The sequence below is a fragment of the Microplitis mediator genome, chromosome 8, assembly GCF_029852145.1.
Source record: "Microplitis mediator isolate UGA2020A chromosome 8, iyMicMedi2.1, whole genome shotgun sequence".
Taxonomy (NCBI): domain Eukaryota; kingdom Metazoa; phylum Arthropoda; class Insecta; order Hymenoptera; family Braconidae; genus Microplitis; species Microplitis mediator.
Window position 1 is genome coordinate 4,364,428 of NC_079976.1, and position 13,275 is coordinate 4,377,702.

Genomic DNA, 13,275 nt, shown 5'->3' on the forward strand with positions numbered 1-13,275 from the left:
GTTTATTAAATTTTCTACATGTGTATTTTTAGTTGTTTGTAATTTATTTGGTAAAAAAAAAGTCAGAAAATTTGTAACTGTCTGCTAACTTCAGGATCGTAAAAAATAATAAAATTATATTGGCAGAAGTTTTTTATAATAATGAAATTTCATAAATATTTTATCGTTACTCTTTTCAAAGTTTATAATACTTGAGTTTATGAAAGCCAGTAATTGATAGACATTTAATTGAAGAAAAATTAATTTATTTCTCCGCTTGATAAAAAAATGAATTTGAATTTTAAACATTTCAGATTTATTCCGATTTGACATTTGAATTGTCAGTAAAGCGCGTAATCTATAGGATATTCATCCGAAAAATAGAATTTGTATTTAATCTCCTAATTTTCTAGAACTAATTTTTCAAAATTAGACCCATATAGACCTAGATAAAATTACATTGATCTAATCAAGCGAATGTAGATCTTAGATCCAATTTTTTCCCTTTTTTATTAGATTTTAAAATTCTTTTTACAATAAAAGTTTTAATATGATAATTTTATTTTTAGCTCAGACCGAAATTAGACAAAAATTATATTTTTACTATAAAAAATTTGAATAATTAAAATCGATAAATAATTTAACATACACTAGGAAATGTCATACAGCGGAATAAAATTTTTCTATTTCATTAGTAAGTAAAATTATCACTTAGCAAAAGCTTACCAATAATTGATTTAAAATTCAATATCACAATAAGGATATTAACAATTCTAATATGAACAGACCGAACTGCTTTAAATTAACACCTACAACAAAAAATTAATTATTCATAATTTTAATTTCACTGTCACATAAATGTTCAAATTTAATATTTAGTAAAAAAAAAATTTCTGATTATTCCAAAAATTAATCGTAATTAAAAAATAAAGTCAATAAAACAATAATTAAATTGTCGGTTAATAATGAATTTTGTAATAAAGTCATAAAATAAAGTTAATATAAAACAATAACAATAATAAAGTATTTAAAGTATTAATCTAATTCCCTTGGGTACAATCGATGGGATCGAGACGATATTAGCTCGGGGCAGATTTTAAAAATCCCAAGTAAAAGATCGATCTCGCCCACATTTACGGAGATGCTTCAAGGAACCAAACGAGTTTGTGCTCGCACGAGAAACCAAACGATCGAGCCAAGTCTCTCGACCTTTTGAACCTTCCTATCATCCTCACCCTCTTATACCCACATATATACATATATATATTAACAAAAAGATGCACTTATCTTAAAGTTATTTCTCATAGGTTTAATTCAAAAGTACAACCCTGTCGCCATAGGGCTCTCTCCAAAGCTCAGTCCAATGTAATGATAAAGAAGACTTTCTCTCGAGTTACGAGAAATCGTACAAACTGATTGACAGTAAGGACAGTAATTACTCACCATCAGTTACTTACTCATTCACTTAAATTTGTATTGCCATTGCCAATGTAATACTCTGTTCTTTGTGATTCCCTCAGCTCTTAAATATATATAAATCTACATATATACTCACACTTTAATGATCAATTTACTCAATTTATTTCCGAGCAAATAGCCGAGATTTAAAACCCAAGAAAAAGTATTATATGTACATCAGACGTCAACTTTAATCTCCGCTTATACTTTCGTATATTTATTATCTACCGACACTCTCTAGTATATCCTATGTATATATATATTTTATCTTTATAGTTTTTGGAAAAGGAAATCATTTGTCAAGTGATAAAACGACGGTAAAAATTACTGGTTTTTTTTTTTCAATTTTTTTTCTTCGCCGTTTTTTCTTCTAGTGTAATTAATTTCCATTATAGATTCAATTATTTTTAATTGATTATCTGCTTAATTGAATAATTAATATTAATATGTCTCTTCTTAGATAGTGGAAAAAAAAAATAAAATATTAATTACTTATTAATATTTTATCACAGCAAATATTTGTGTTTATTAATCAATATTTAAAATTATTTACATATTTCCTGTTGTTGGATAGACTGATATAATCCGAGGCAATATGAATCATTTATAATGAGATTATACCTCATTGTTAGCCACTGGGAATTTTATGAAATATTATTGTTTGGTTTTAATTTTAAAGAGTATGAATAAACATGAGGATGTTTTTTTTTTTTTTTTGTTTTCGATATTATCGTTATTGCAAACCCGTTACGATTTCTGTACACATAACAACTAATACAGAGATCTATAAATATACATGTTTATGTGTAACAAGTTAATACAAATAAGATGACAAGGATGACGACGACGGTGCGTGCGTTTATATAACGGTGAACATCGAAAGTGCGATCATTGAAACGTCGACCGGCTTGCTGACAACACAATTAATTATACAATAAAAAAAAAAAAATGAAGAGTTTTATTTTTGTTTTGGTTATTCTTGCGTGCGCAGCCGCATATGCTCAAGGTTAGTAATTTATTTCAATTAATTAAATCTAAAAAAATTATTGATTCATCTTTCAATGACTCAATCAATCGGAGCACACTGTACACGGAGAAAAATGTTGGCTCAAAACCTACCAATTTTTATTATGCTGTCAACCAAACTTGAAACAGAAAGGGAAGCATCCAAAAAATTATAATGCCGCATCAAAATTATTATAATGTACGGAAGTAATTGTTATTAAATCTTATCGATAAGTGTCTCACGCGTAGTAAGTATTATGATATACCATAATAATTTTTCGTATGAGCCATAATAATTTTTTGGATGCTTTCCTTCCTGCTTCAAGTTTCGTCGACAGCATAATAAAAATTGGTAAGTTTCGAACCAACATTTTTCTCCGTGTAGAAAATTTTTGGAGTGATCACGGATTAAATTCGGAGTGAATGTGAAGCGGATGACTGTTTATTTATTTAATCCCCTCGAAATGACATTTACTCCGAAAGGGAGTTTATTTTAATACTAAAACTCCGAATCGGAGTGAATTCGGATTTCAATAAAATTTAAATTACTCTGAAATCACTCCGCAAACTCACGATTTACTCCATATGCCGAGTGATTTTTTTTAAACTCCGAGTGACAGAGGGAATCTGGATTTAAATAAAATCCAAATTTACTCCTTTTGCTGTCAGAGTAATTTTGAGCCCTTCAAAATTCATTAAAATTTTTTTTTAATCCGAAATTCGATATCTGAATTATTGACCGTCTATTGATTGGAGCACATGGAAAAAAAACGTTATTCGTGGACTAAAAATTCTTGGGGCGGATGATGTTACTCTGACAGGGTAAAGTTGACTTTAATTATTAATTATAATAAATTTGTTGAAGATGAATCGACAACGTGTCAAACAAACTGCGTTAAGGCTGAACAATGTGATATGGTTGGATCTGGAACTTGTGGAGATGGCTTAACTTGCTGTCAAATTGGTAAGTAATTGATATAAAAAATGAAAATAAATCGATACTGAATGAATTGTATCTATGAATTGATTTTTTTTTATAAATATTTTCAGTAACTCGTGAATTCCGTACGACATGCAGACAACACGGTGGTGAATGTAAGACAGGATCCTGCCCTGACAACTTACGTGTTGAGCCACGTCTTGCAGATTGTCAATCGGATGAAATTTGTTGTATTTTAGTATAGTAACAACTTGATAAAATTTAAGTAAACGATAAAATTTTCTGATAATAATTAATTATAAAAGTATTGTAATGTGATTTTTTAAATTTTCAATTAGCAATAAAGTAAATAAAACAAACTGTCATCTTACGTTATTTACTTACCCGGTCTCCTCATGGATAAATTTAAAGTTACACTGTAAAAAATTAGCGGAGTGAATAAGGATTAAATCCAGAGTGAATGCGGGGCGAACGTGGAGTGAATGAATTTTTATTTATTTACCCCCCTCGGAGTGAAATTCACTCCGAAGCGGAGTTTTGGAAATATTATTAATAAAAAATACCTCCACTGAATAAAATCGAAGTAAAAACTCGCGTTTTACATTACTGATACAGTAAAGTTAAGTTTTAATGTTTTGGTATTTATATCGAGTGTGAAAATTAGTGCAAGCACCCTTTCCTCTACATGATAATACACACCCAATAATTGTTGAAAATTTGGGGCTCATTGAAGCTCTTTGCGAATTATTTGAGGCTCGAAATGCTTTTTTAGCTCCGTGAGGCTGGATTGAGGCTTACTTGGGTTCGATGAGGCTAAATTGAGGCTAGATATTTCGAAAAAAACTCCCAATTCACTCCGCATGAGGAGTAATCTTTTTTTAAACTCCGGATTTCGATTGGTGGAGTGAATTCGGATAGAAATTCAATCGAGATTTATACTCCTGATTTTTGATAGTGTATTAAGCTTCACATATAATATTATTGTAGTTGTCATTATCGTCGTCATTGCAAACCCGTTACGATTTGTGCATACATAATAACTAATGCGGAATTCTAGAAATATGTATGTTTATGTGTAACAAGTTAACATAAATAATACAAATAATATGACCGGGATGACGACGACGATTCATGCGTCTATATAACGGGAAGCATCGAAAGTGCGATCGTTGAAAGGTCGACCGTCTCGCTGACAACACGATTAATTATACAACAAAAAAATGAAGATTTGTACTTTTGTTTTTGTTATTCTTGCGTACGCAGCCGCATATGCTCAAGGTTAGTAATTTATTTCAATTAATTGAATAAAAAAAAAGTGTGTGCGTCAGCTCCGACGCACGATTGGAGTTTACTCCCTCAGATCGACTGTCAAATAGGCACAGAATTAAAGGCTTACTAGTCTAAGAAAAAGGTTTATACCATATCAAATGGTAAATAAACGAATCAATGAAGATACCTAAATAATGTATTTTTATTCTATTTTAGTCTAGTCGAGAAGTTGACTTCCTGCGAAAAATAGTTACAGGTCTCCTAAAAATATAGTTGATAGCTTAAACGATCCGGAATGGCGTCTAGAAAAAGACGTTTTTTGGATTTTTTTTGGAAAAATAAAATTACAATTGTTATGAACAAAACACCGTTAAAAAAATTAGCCGTCCAGCTATTTGGCCAAATCCCAAAAAGTATAAGTGATAGCTCAAATATTAGAAAATTTTCTGAAAGAGCAGAAAATTGTAGTAAAAAATTTCTCGACTCCTCGAATTGTAGCTCCAATATTTATAATTTTAATTTAACATTGAAAATCAGCTTTTGCTAATTTTAAGCTTTTAACTGAATATAGACCCAGCACTCGGTAATGTGAAAAAAAAAAATTGAATTATCGCCAGTTAAATTCTCTGAAAATCCCAGAGACATCCCATAGAAATCCCATAGGAAATATAGACCCAGCACTCGGTAATGTGAAAAAAAAAATTGAATTATCGCCAGTTAAATGGTGGAATTTGGATTTAAATAAAATCCGTAATCACTCCGAATTTACTCCTTTTCCTGTCGCGGTAATTTTGAGCCCTTGAAAATTTATAAAATTTTTTTTAAATTTTGAAAGTCGGTATCTGAATTCTTGACCATCTATTGATTGAAGCACATGGAAAAAAATCTGAAAACCGCCTGACCCTGCGGGCCAGCCCCAAAACTTCCCGCTGTTTTCAAGCTCAAGGAGCTCGGAAACATTATTACTTGTACTCTTCGAGCTCAAAAATTTGTTAGGCTGGTAAAACATACCTTTACTAAAAAATTCTAATTTTTATCCGACGATATTGTTAGACGGAATGAACCGATGTGAACGTTCTTGGTGGCAATCGAAAGGGCTCAACAAGACTTAAAACTGATTACATTTTAAGGCGAATCGGGCAAGTAGTTTATAAGTTATACGCAAAAAACCAAAAACAAAAAAAATTTTTAATTTTTATTCTTCGTATAACTCGTAAACTATGTGACCGATCTACCTCAAAATCTAATCAATTCTAAGTTTTGGTGAGCCCTTTCAATTGCCAACAAGTACGTTCAAATCGGTTGGTTCTTTCCAAAGATATCGTCGGACTAAAAAATGTTCACACACACACACACACACACACGCACATACACACGGACGTCCATCCGGGAATAGTCAGAATAGCTTCCTAGGACCTCAAAACGTCGATATCTGATGAAAACTCGATTTTCAAAAATTGAACCGAAACCAATGACTTCCCTTTTTTTGAAAATTTGCAATTTTTTTAGCGGGAAGTAAAAAAAAATATTGAAGTCGACTGAAAAGTCTTGGGGCGGATGATGTTACTCTGACAGGGTAAAGTTGACTGTAATTATTAATTATAATAAATTTGATGAAGGTGAATCGACAACGTGTCAAACAAACTGTGTCAAACCTGGAGAATGTGATCTTACTGGATCTGGAACTTGTGGAGATGGCTTCATTTGCTGTCAAATTGGTAAGTAATTGATATAAAAAATGAAAATAAATCGATACTGAATGAATTGTATCTGTGAATTGATTTTTTTTTTTAAATATTTTCAGTAACTCCTGATTTTCGTACGACATGCAGACAATACGGTGGTGAATGTAAGGCAGAACCCTGCCCCGAGAACTTACATGTTGTGCCACGTTTTTCAGAATGTCAAACGGATGAAATTTGTTGTATCCTAGTATAGTAACAACTTGATAAAATTTAAGTAAACAATAAAATTTTCTTATAATAATTAATAATGAAAATATTGTAATGTGATTTCATAAATTTTCGATTAGCAATAAAGTAAATAAAACAAACTATCATTTTACGTTATTTACTTACCCGGTCTCCTTATGAACAAATTTAAAGTTACACTGTAAAAAATTAGCATGCGGAGTGATTTTTTTTTAACTCCGGATCTCGAGTGGTAGAGTGGATTCAGATAGAAATTCAATCGAGATTTACTCACGATTTTTGACAGTGTATCAAGCTTCAGATATAATATTTTTGTTGTTGTCATTATCATCGTCATTGCAAACCCGTTATGATTTGTGTATACATAACAACTAATACCGAATTCTATAAATATGCATGTTTATGAGTAACAAGTTAATATGAATAATCAAATAATATGACCAGGATGACGACGACGAACCATACGCCTATAAAACGGGGAGCATCGAAAGTTCAATCATTGAAAGGTCGACCGTCTCGCTGACAACACGATTAATTATACAACAACAAAAAATGAAGATTTGTATTTTTGTTTTGGCCATTCTTGCGTGCGCAACCGCGTATCCTCAAGGTTAGTAATTTATTACAATTAATTAAATAAAAAAAAAATTATTTATGTATCTTTCAATAACTCAGTCAATCAGAGTAAGTTTTGTTGCCGGAGTAATTTTGAGCCCTGAAAAAATTATTAAATTTCTTTTATTTTGAATTTCGGTATCTGAATTCTCGACCGTCTATTGATTGGAAGACGTGGAATAAAAAGTTGTTCAAGTTGACTCAAAATTTTTGGGGCGGATGTTACTCTGACGGGGTAAAGTTGACTGTAATTATTAATTATTAATTATAATAAATTAGGTGAAAGTGAATCGGCAGTGTGTCAAACAAACTGCGTTAAGGCTGAACAATGTGATATTGTTGGATCTGGAACTTGCAAAGATGGCTTAACTTGCTGTCAATTTGGTAAGTAATTGATATAGAAAATGAAAATAATTTGATACTGGTCGAAATAAATATGAGTTGATTTTTTTAATAAATATTTTCAGTAACTCGTGAATTTCGTACAAAATGCACACAACACGGTGCTGCGTGTTCTACGTTTTATTGCCCCGAACACTTAATTGTTGAGCCAAAACTTGCAGATTGTAAATCAGAAGAAACTTGTTGTGTCCTAGTATGGTAATAATTTAATAGAATTTAAGTAAATGATAAAATTTTCTTATAATAATTAATAATAAAAGTACTGTAATGTGATTTTACTAAGTCTCGATTAGCAATAAAGTAAATGAATCAAACTGTTATCTTACGTTATTTACTACCCCTGTCTTCTTACACTGTAAAAAAATCGGGAGTGAATCCGGATTTAATTTCACTCCGCATTCACTCCGCCACTCGGAGTTCGGGAGTTTAAAAAAAATCACTCCGCATGTGGACTGAATTGGGAGTTTTTTTTTTAGCGGAGTAATCTCGGAGTGATGCGGATTTTATTTCACTCCGGTCCGGAGTTTTAACATTTAAATAAATTTATATTAAACTGTTAAACTGAGTGTGTGCGAGTTCGCGCATGTGTGTATGTGTGAGCGAGTATGTGTGTGTTCGGGTGTGCAAATGTGTGCGTGCGTGTGTTCGGGTGTGTGTGTGATTAAATTAATAAAAAATTATCTACTCCGCGAAAACTCCTCTCCGGAGTGAATTTCACTCCGAGGGGAGTGAATAATTAAAAATTCATTCACCCCGCATTCACTCTGGCTTTAATCCGCATTCACTCCGCGGATTTTTTACAGTGTATGAAATAAATTTTGAGTTATCAAGCTTCGCAATTAGTATTTCTGTTGTTGTCATTATTATTGTTATCGCAAACCTGTTACAATTTCTGTATACATAACAACAAATAAATAGATATATAGATACACATGTTTATGTGTAACAAGTAATACAAATAATATGACAACAATGACGACGACGATGCCTACGTTTATATAACGGCGAACGTCGAAAGTGCGATCATTGAAACGTCGAACGGCTTACTGACAACACAATTAATTATACAATAAAAAAAAATGAAGAGTTTTATTTTTGTTTTGGTGATTTTTGCGTACGCAGCCGCATATGCTCAAGGTTAGTAATTTATTTCAATTAATTACATCTAGAAAAAAAACTATTAATTCAGCTTTTAATGACTCAATCAATCGGAGTAACATTCGCAATCATTGTAATTTTGAGCCCTTGAAAATTTATTAAATTTTTTTTTTATTTTAAAATTTGCTATCTGAATTCTTGACCGTCTATTGATTGGAGTACATGGAAAAAAAAAACGTCATTCAAGCTGACGAAAAATTATTGGGACGGATGATGTTACTCTGACAGGGTAAAATTGACTGTAATTATTAATCATAATAAATATGTTGAAGGTGGATCGGAAACGTGTCCCAAAGAAAACTGTATTAAACCTGAACAATGTGAAGAACCTGTGAGGGGTAATATTATTTGTGGAGATGACACAGTTTGCTGTTCAATTGGTAAGTAATTGATATAAAAAATGTAAATAAATTGATACTGGATAAATTAAATCTATGGATTTTTTTTTCTTCATAGTCAAAAATGAATTTCGTACACATTGCAGACATCACGGTGGTGAGTGTATGTCAGGGTGCGCCGAGAGCTTACAATATTCTGTAGTAGATTGTAGCCAAGATACATTTTGTTGTGTCCTAGTATAGTAATAACTTGATAATATTTAAATAAACGATAAAATTTCCTTATAATAATCAATAATAAAAGTACTATGATGTGGTTTTATAAATTTTCGATTGACAGTAAAGTAAATAAAGCAAACTGTCATCTTACGTTATTTACTTCCCCTGTCTCCTTATGAAATAAATTTAAAGTTATCAAGCTTCGCTGTATACTGTAACAAAAAAAGGTAAAATATATAAAAATAAAGACGATGACGAATAAGAGAATGAGGAGTAAGAAGAGGAGGGTATGACCTAAGGCACTGCAGGCAGACGCAAGGTAGAGCCATTTGAGCAGCCCGAGGCAAGGCGGGAATAATGCCGCGCTTGGAAGGATGCTGTAGAGAGAAACACTGCGAGCAGTATTATATAGAGAGGAGAGAAGAGAAGACGTAGCAGCAGCATGAGAAAGGGGAAGCCCCCAGGCAGGGACGAGGTTGGTCGTCGTAGTTGCTGCGGGTACGGAAACGGCCGGAGATAGCGCGGGTTTTGAATCGGTGGATGAGGGGACACGTGGAGTGTTGTGGGGAGTTTGTTGCCAGTGTGCTCCAGGCTCCGGGGGCATCCAGATGCGAAGAGTAGGATGCCACAAGTAAGTGAGGATCGACAAGAGAGAGAAATTTCGTGGTGCTCGAGGCTACTGCGAGACAATGCTGCGCCTGGCGCCTCCAGCGAACGGCCGACCGAGGCTCTCCTTCGACGCTATACTCACTGAGAGCCAGTAACGATGCCTCCAGGCGGACTAAGCTGTCCTGGAGAACGATAAGCACCAAATGAAATATTAATGAACGCAACGACCACTCTACTGTATACTCCAACTATACTATACTAACTCTCTATACAATATATACATATATATACATATATACGCCTATTCTTGATCGCCCTCGACGATCAAATGAGGGTTAAGTTCTAGGCCATTGGTCTTGTCAGCGGTCGGGACATTGGTCTTGTCAACAGTAAAGTTGGAGTTGTCATTTAAGACATGACACACTCACTAGTCATGTTTCTTGATACTTGTTAGCTATAATAATCTTAATTTCAAATATTCACGTCACTACTCATTTGCATACAAAATATTATTTGAATATCGCACGACACATAAACGACTCAGCGCTTATCAGACGACTTTAATTGAGCAAACTAGCCGGTATCAATACGATAGCGATAATGAAAAAAAATATTTTCCTTGTCTAGTGCACCCAAGTGAACGTAAAAAATAAGTTAAGTACAGCGATATCTTCTAAACGCTTGCGGTAATACTCGTCTCTCGTTCCCGCCTTCACTGGCTTTCTCTCTTTACTCTTGCAATCTTTATTTTTATTATTATTATTACTTTTTTTTTAAACTTTTTCTTGTTCTTGTTCTTGTTCTCGTTCTCTTCTTTTTACTTTACATTGTTCGGCGTTGAAGATGCTCCGCATGACGCCTCCACAGCCACAGGCCCGATCTTACTCGTGCACGATCCTCACGAGTCGCCTCAGGTTATCTGTCGGCGGAGTAGACCTCGTGGAGCCGCTCCATACAGATTAGGAGATCTCGTCATCCCAAATACTCTTCCTCTTTGGCTAATTAATAAAAAAAAAAAAAATACAAATAGACATATACATAGATATAAACAAAATAATGACAACTGTCGAATAATTTAATACCCAATGGAATTGGATTTGGCGGCAAAGTGCGCGATTGAGTGGGAGTTGAGTCTCGGAGCGCATCCCACGGCCATCTATTGCGGCCTTTGCCTTTCTCACAAGGCAAAAGCCCCTTTCATCTACCTGAATATATATATGTAAGTATAATTCTTACACATATGTCCATGAATACATTTATAGGATGAATTTTCTTTTCATGTAAGTACATATACCACGAGACTGGGGTAAAATACCTGGAGGCACTTATTCTCGCTGGTTAAACTCCTCGGTCTCTTCTCAAAATGATTCACAGCCTCCGGTAATTTACATTCGCTTGCGTGGGTGATCGCCAGCTCACTCTCCCTCTCTTCTTCCTCAATACTTTACTACGTCTTTTCCCTTTACTTTACTCTTATATGTATATATATGTATTATATAGAATATAGTTGGAAAAGGTTAAACACACACCCAGTTGGAGGTCGGGTCGAGCGATGCAAGTCGAGCGAATCGAGGGTGAAAGAGAGAGGCTGCATTACATGTATAAAAATAATGTTTATAAAGGCAGACATATAGATATATATGCATGGATGTACAGCATTTATATGTAACGAAAAAGAGAAAGAAACATATGTACATATAGTGATACCTGGAGCAAACGGTTTGCGGAAGAACGATCGCACCTCGAGTCTCAATGTAAAATTATAGGTATTCAAGAATTTCCGTTCTCATTAGTTATGATCTAGAATAAGTGCCTGGAGGCTTGCAATTGACTAGATAGAAAAAATGTATATGTATATATAAAAATATAATAAAATAATAATGAATAAAATAAAAATCCATTACAGCTGGGTTATATTATATTTTTCTGTGATCTAATCGGAATTATTTGCAAGGCTGCATTATGAAAATACTGGGGAGAAAGGAAAGAGAAATGGCCCAGAGCAAGCACGGACTCACGGCAAGTTCGATTGAAGGATGATAGGTATTCCATAAGAGAGAGACAAGAGCCAAGTACTAAAAAAGCCTCTGGGCTATTTTAAATGTTTCGCCTTTACTCTTCGTATTCTTAAGTATTCTTATACTTACAATATACTTTTATGTAGATATATATACTTATGTATGTAAAAGTATTGCGGGAGATGCCACGACTTTTTGCCAAATGCCACACAATGATTACACTTTACGTGGAATTCATTTGAATTGATCTGAAGGAGAGAAGAATATTTTTTTTTCGTAGATAAAATTAGTGACTTATATTTTTTATTGTTGAATTTAGCATTTTGTATTTTAATTTTAATTTATTTTTGCTTACCTCTATCGGTACGGGATGAAAAAAATGCCCCGGGGTCTGCCGCGACCCGGTTGGTAGACACGTTCCAGGCAGCACCAAGTGGACGAAACCCGAGGTGCCGAAGTGAAGCCAGAGAAAAGAAGAAATGAAGGGGAGAAATGCAAGCCCTAAAATATGTGACGCTCTGGGCGACTCTTCTCTTGGATTCTTCTCGTTACAACGTCGTGGCTTAACGCCCTCAGGAACCCTTGAACTACGCCGCCTGTTTCTCTCTTTATATGTATATATATATGTACATATATATATGATACAAAAACATCACATTATTTTCTTGCGAAAACCCTCCGGCGCTGGTGACCACGACGCTCATTTTATCGTATCCATGCTCAAGTGATTTACATGTCAATAAAAATATATTGTTGGATATATCACTATACACTCTGTTTTACCTCTAACAATAATAATAATCATCAATTATTATTTATTTATTTATTTATTTATTATTTTTTTTATAATTTAAGGGGTCATTCGGCTTTGAAATTTTTTTCGCGACTTTTTTTTAAATTTTCTCAAGTATACTTTTTAAAATATGTTTTAAAATATTAAACAGACGTTAAAAAGTTAAAATTTATTACAACCCTTATTTATTTTTCCTCATATTATTTACGTTAAGAAAAAAAATTTTAATATAACGAGCTCTTAAATTAAAAATTAAAAATTTATAAATATTTTATTTAAAAAAAAAAAAGTACGTCTGACTAGCAATGGTTTTATCACTTAAATTTCCTGCAGCAAGTAGAAACGGCGATTTTTCCGACACCGTACTCGGGTGATCTATAAAATAAAAGTTGGATAGGAAAACGTTTTACGTATGCGAGATTCATCGCGCTCAAGTTGGGTTTGGAACCACCGCGAGCTATCCTGAAACGATGTTGTCGGCCGTGGCCGTTTTAGCCCGCGGGTGTACCTACAGTACGACAGGCCCCCTTGTACTCCTCGC

The 13,275-nt window shown here is 33.5% G+C and overlaps 1 protein-coding gene and 1 long non-coding RNA gene across 2 annotated transcripts; one reads left to right on the forward strand and one right to left on the reverse strand.

Moving 5' to 3' along the window:
* The first annotated feature begins 8,578 nt into the window (after positions 1–8,578).
* On the forward strand, positions 8,579–9,526 carry LOC130673537 (uncharacterized). The gene is made up of 3 exons (XM_057478570.1): positions 8,579–8,736; positions 9,030–9,137; positions 9,214–9,526. Exons 1-3 carry the CDS (start codon positions 8,679–8,681, stop codon positions 9,336–9,338), a joined length of 291 nt encoding a protein of 96 aa, XP_057334553.1. The 5' UTR covers positions 8,579–8,678; the 3' UTR covers positions 9,339–9,526.
* Positions 9,527–11,374: 1,848 nt separating this feature from the next.
* Positions 11,375–12,730, reverse strand: LOC130673538 (uncharacterized). Its single transcript, XR_008990904.1, has 5 exons — positions 12,297–12,730; positions 12,071–12,189; positions 11,828–11,998; positions 11,631–11,754; positions 11,375–11,511 (listed from the first exon to the last, which is right to left on the reverse strand). It is a non-coding gene; the product is annotated as an uncharacterized LOC130673538 (long non-coding RNA).
* Between the last annotated feature and the right edge of the window lie 545 nt (positions 12,731–13,275).

What these genes read in the sequence shown, in the direction of transcription:
- LOC130673537 (XM_057478570.1), top strand. Translation starts at nt 8,679, where the DNA reads ATGAAGAGTTTTATTTTTGTTTTGGTGATTTTTGCGTACGCAGCCGCA. An exon ending in CGCAGCCGCATATGCTCAAG is followed by an intron (nt 8,737 to 9,029) that starts GTTAGTAATTTA and finishes AATATGTTGAAG; the next exon opens with GTGGATCGGAAACGTGTCCC. An exon ending in CACAGTTTGCTGTTCAATTG is followed by an intron (nt 9,138 to 9,213) that starts GTAAGTAATTGA and finishes TTTTCTTCATAG; the next exon opens with TCAAAAATGAATTTCGTACA.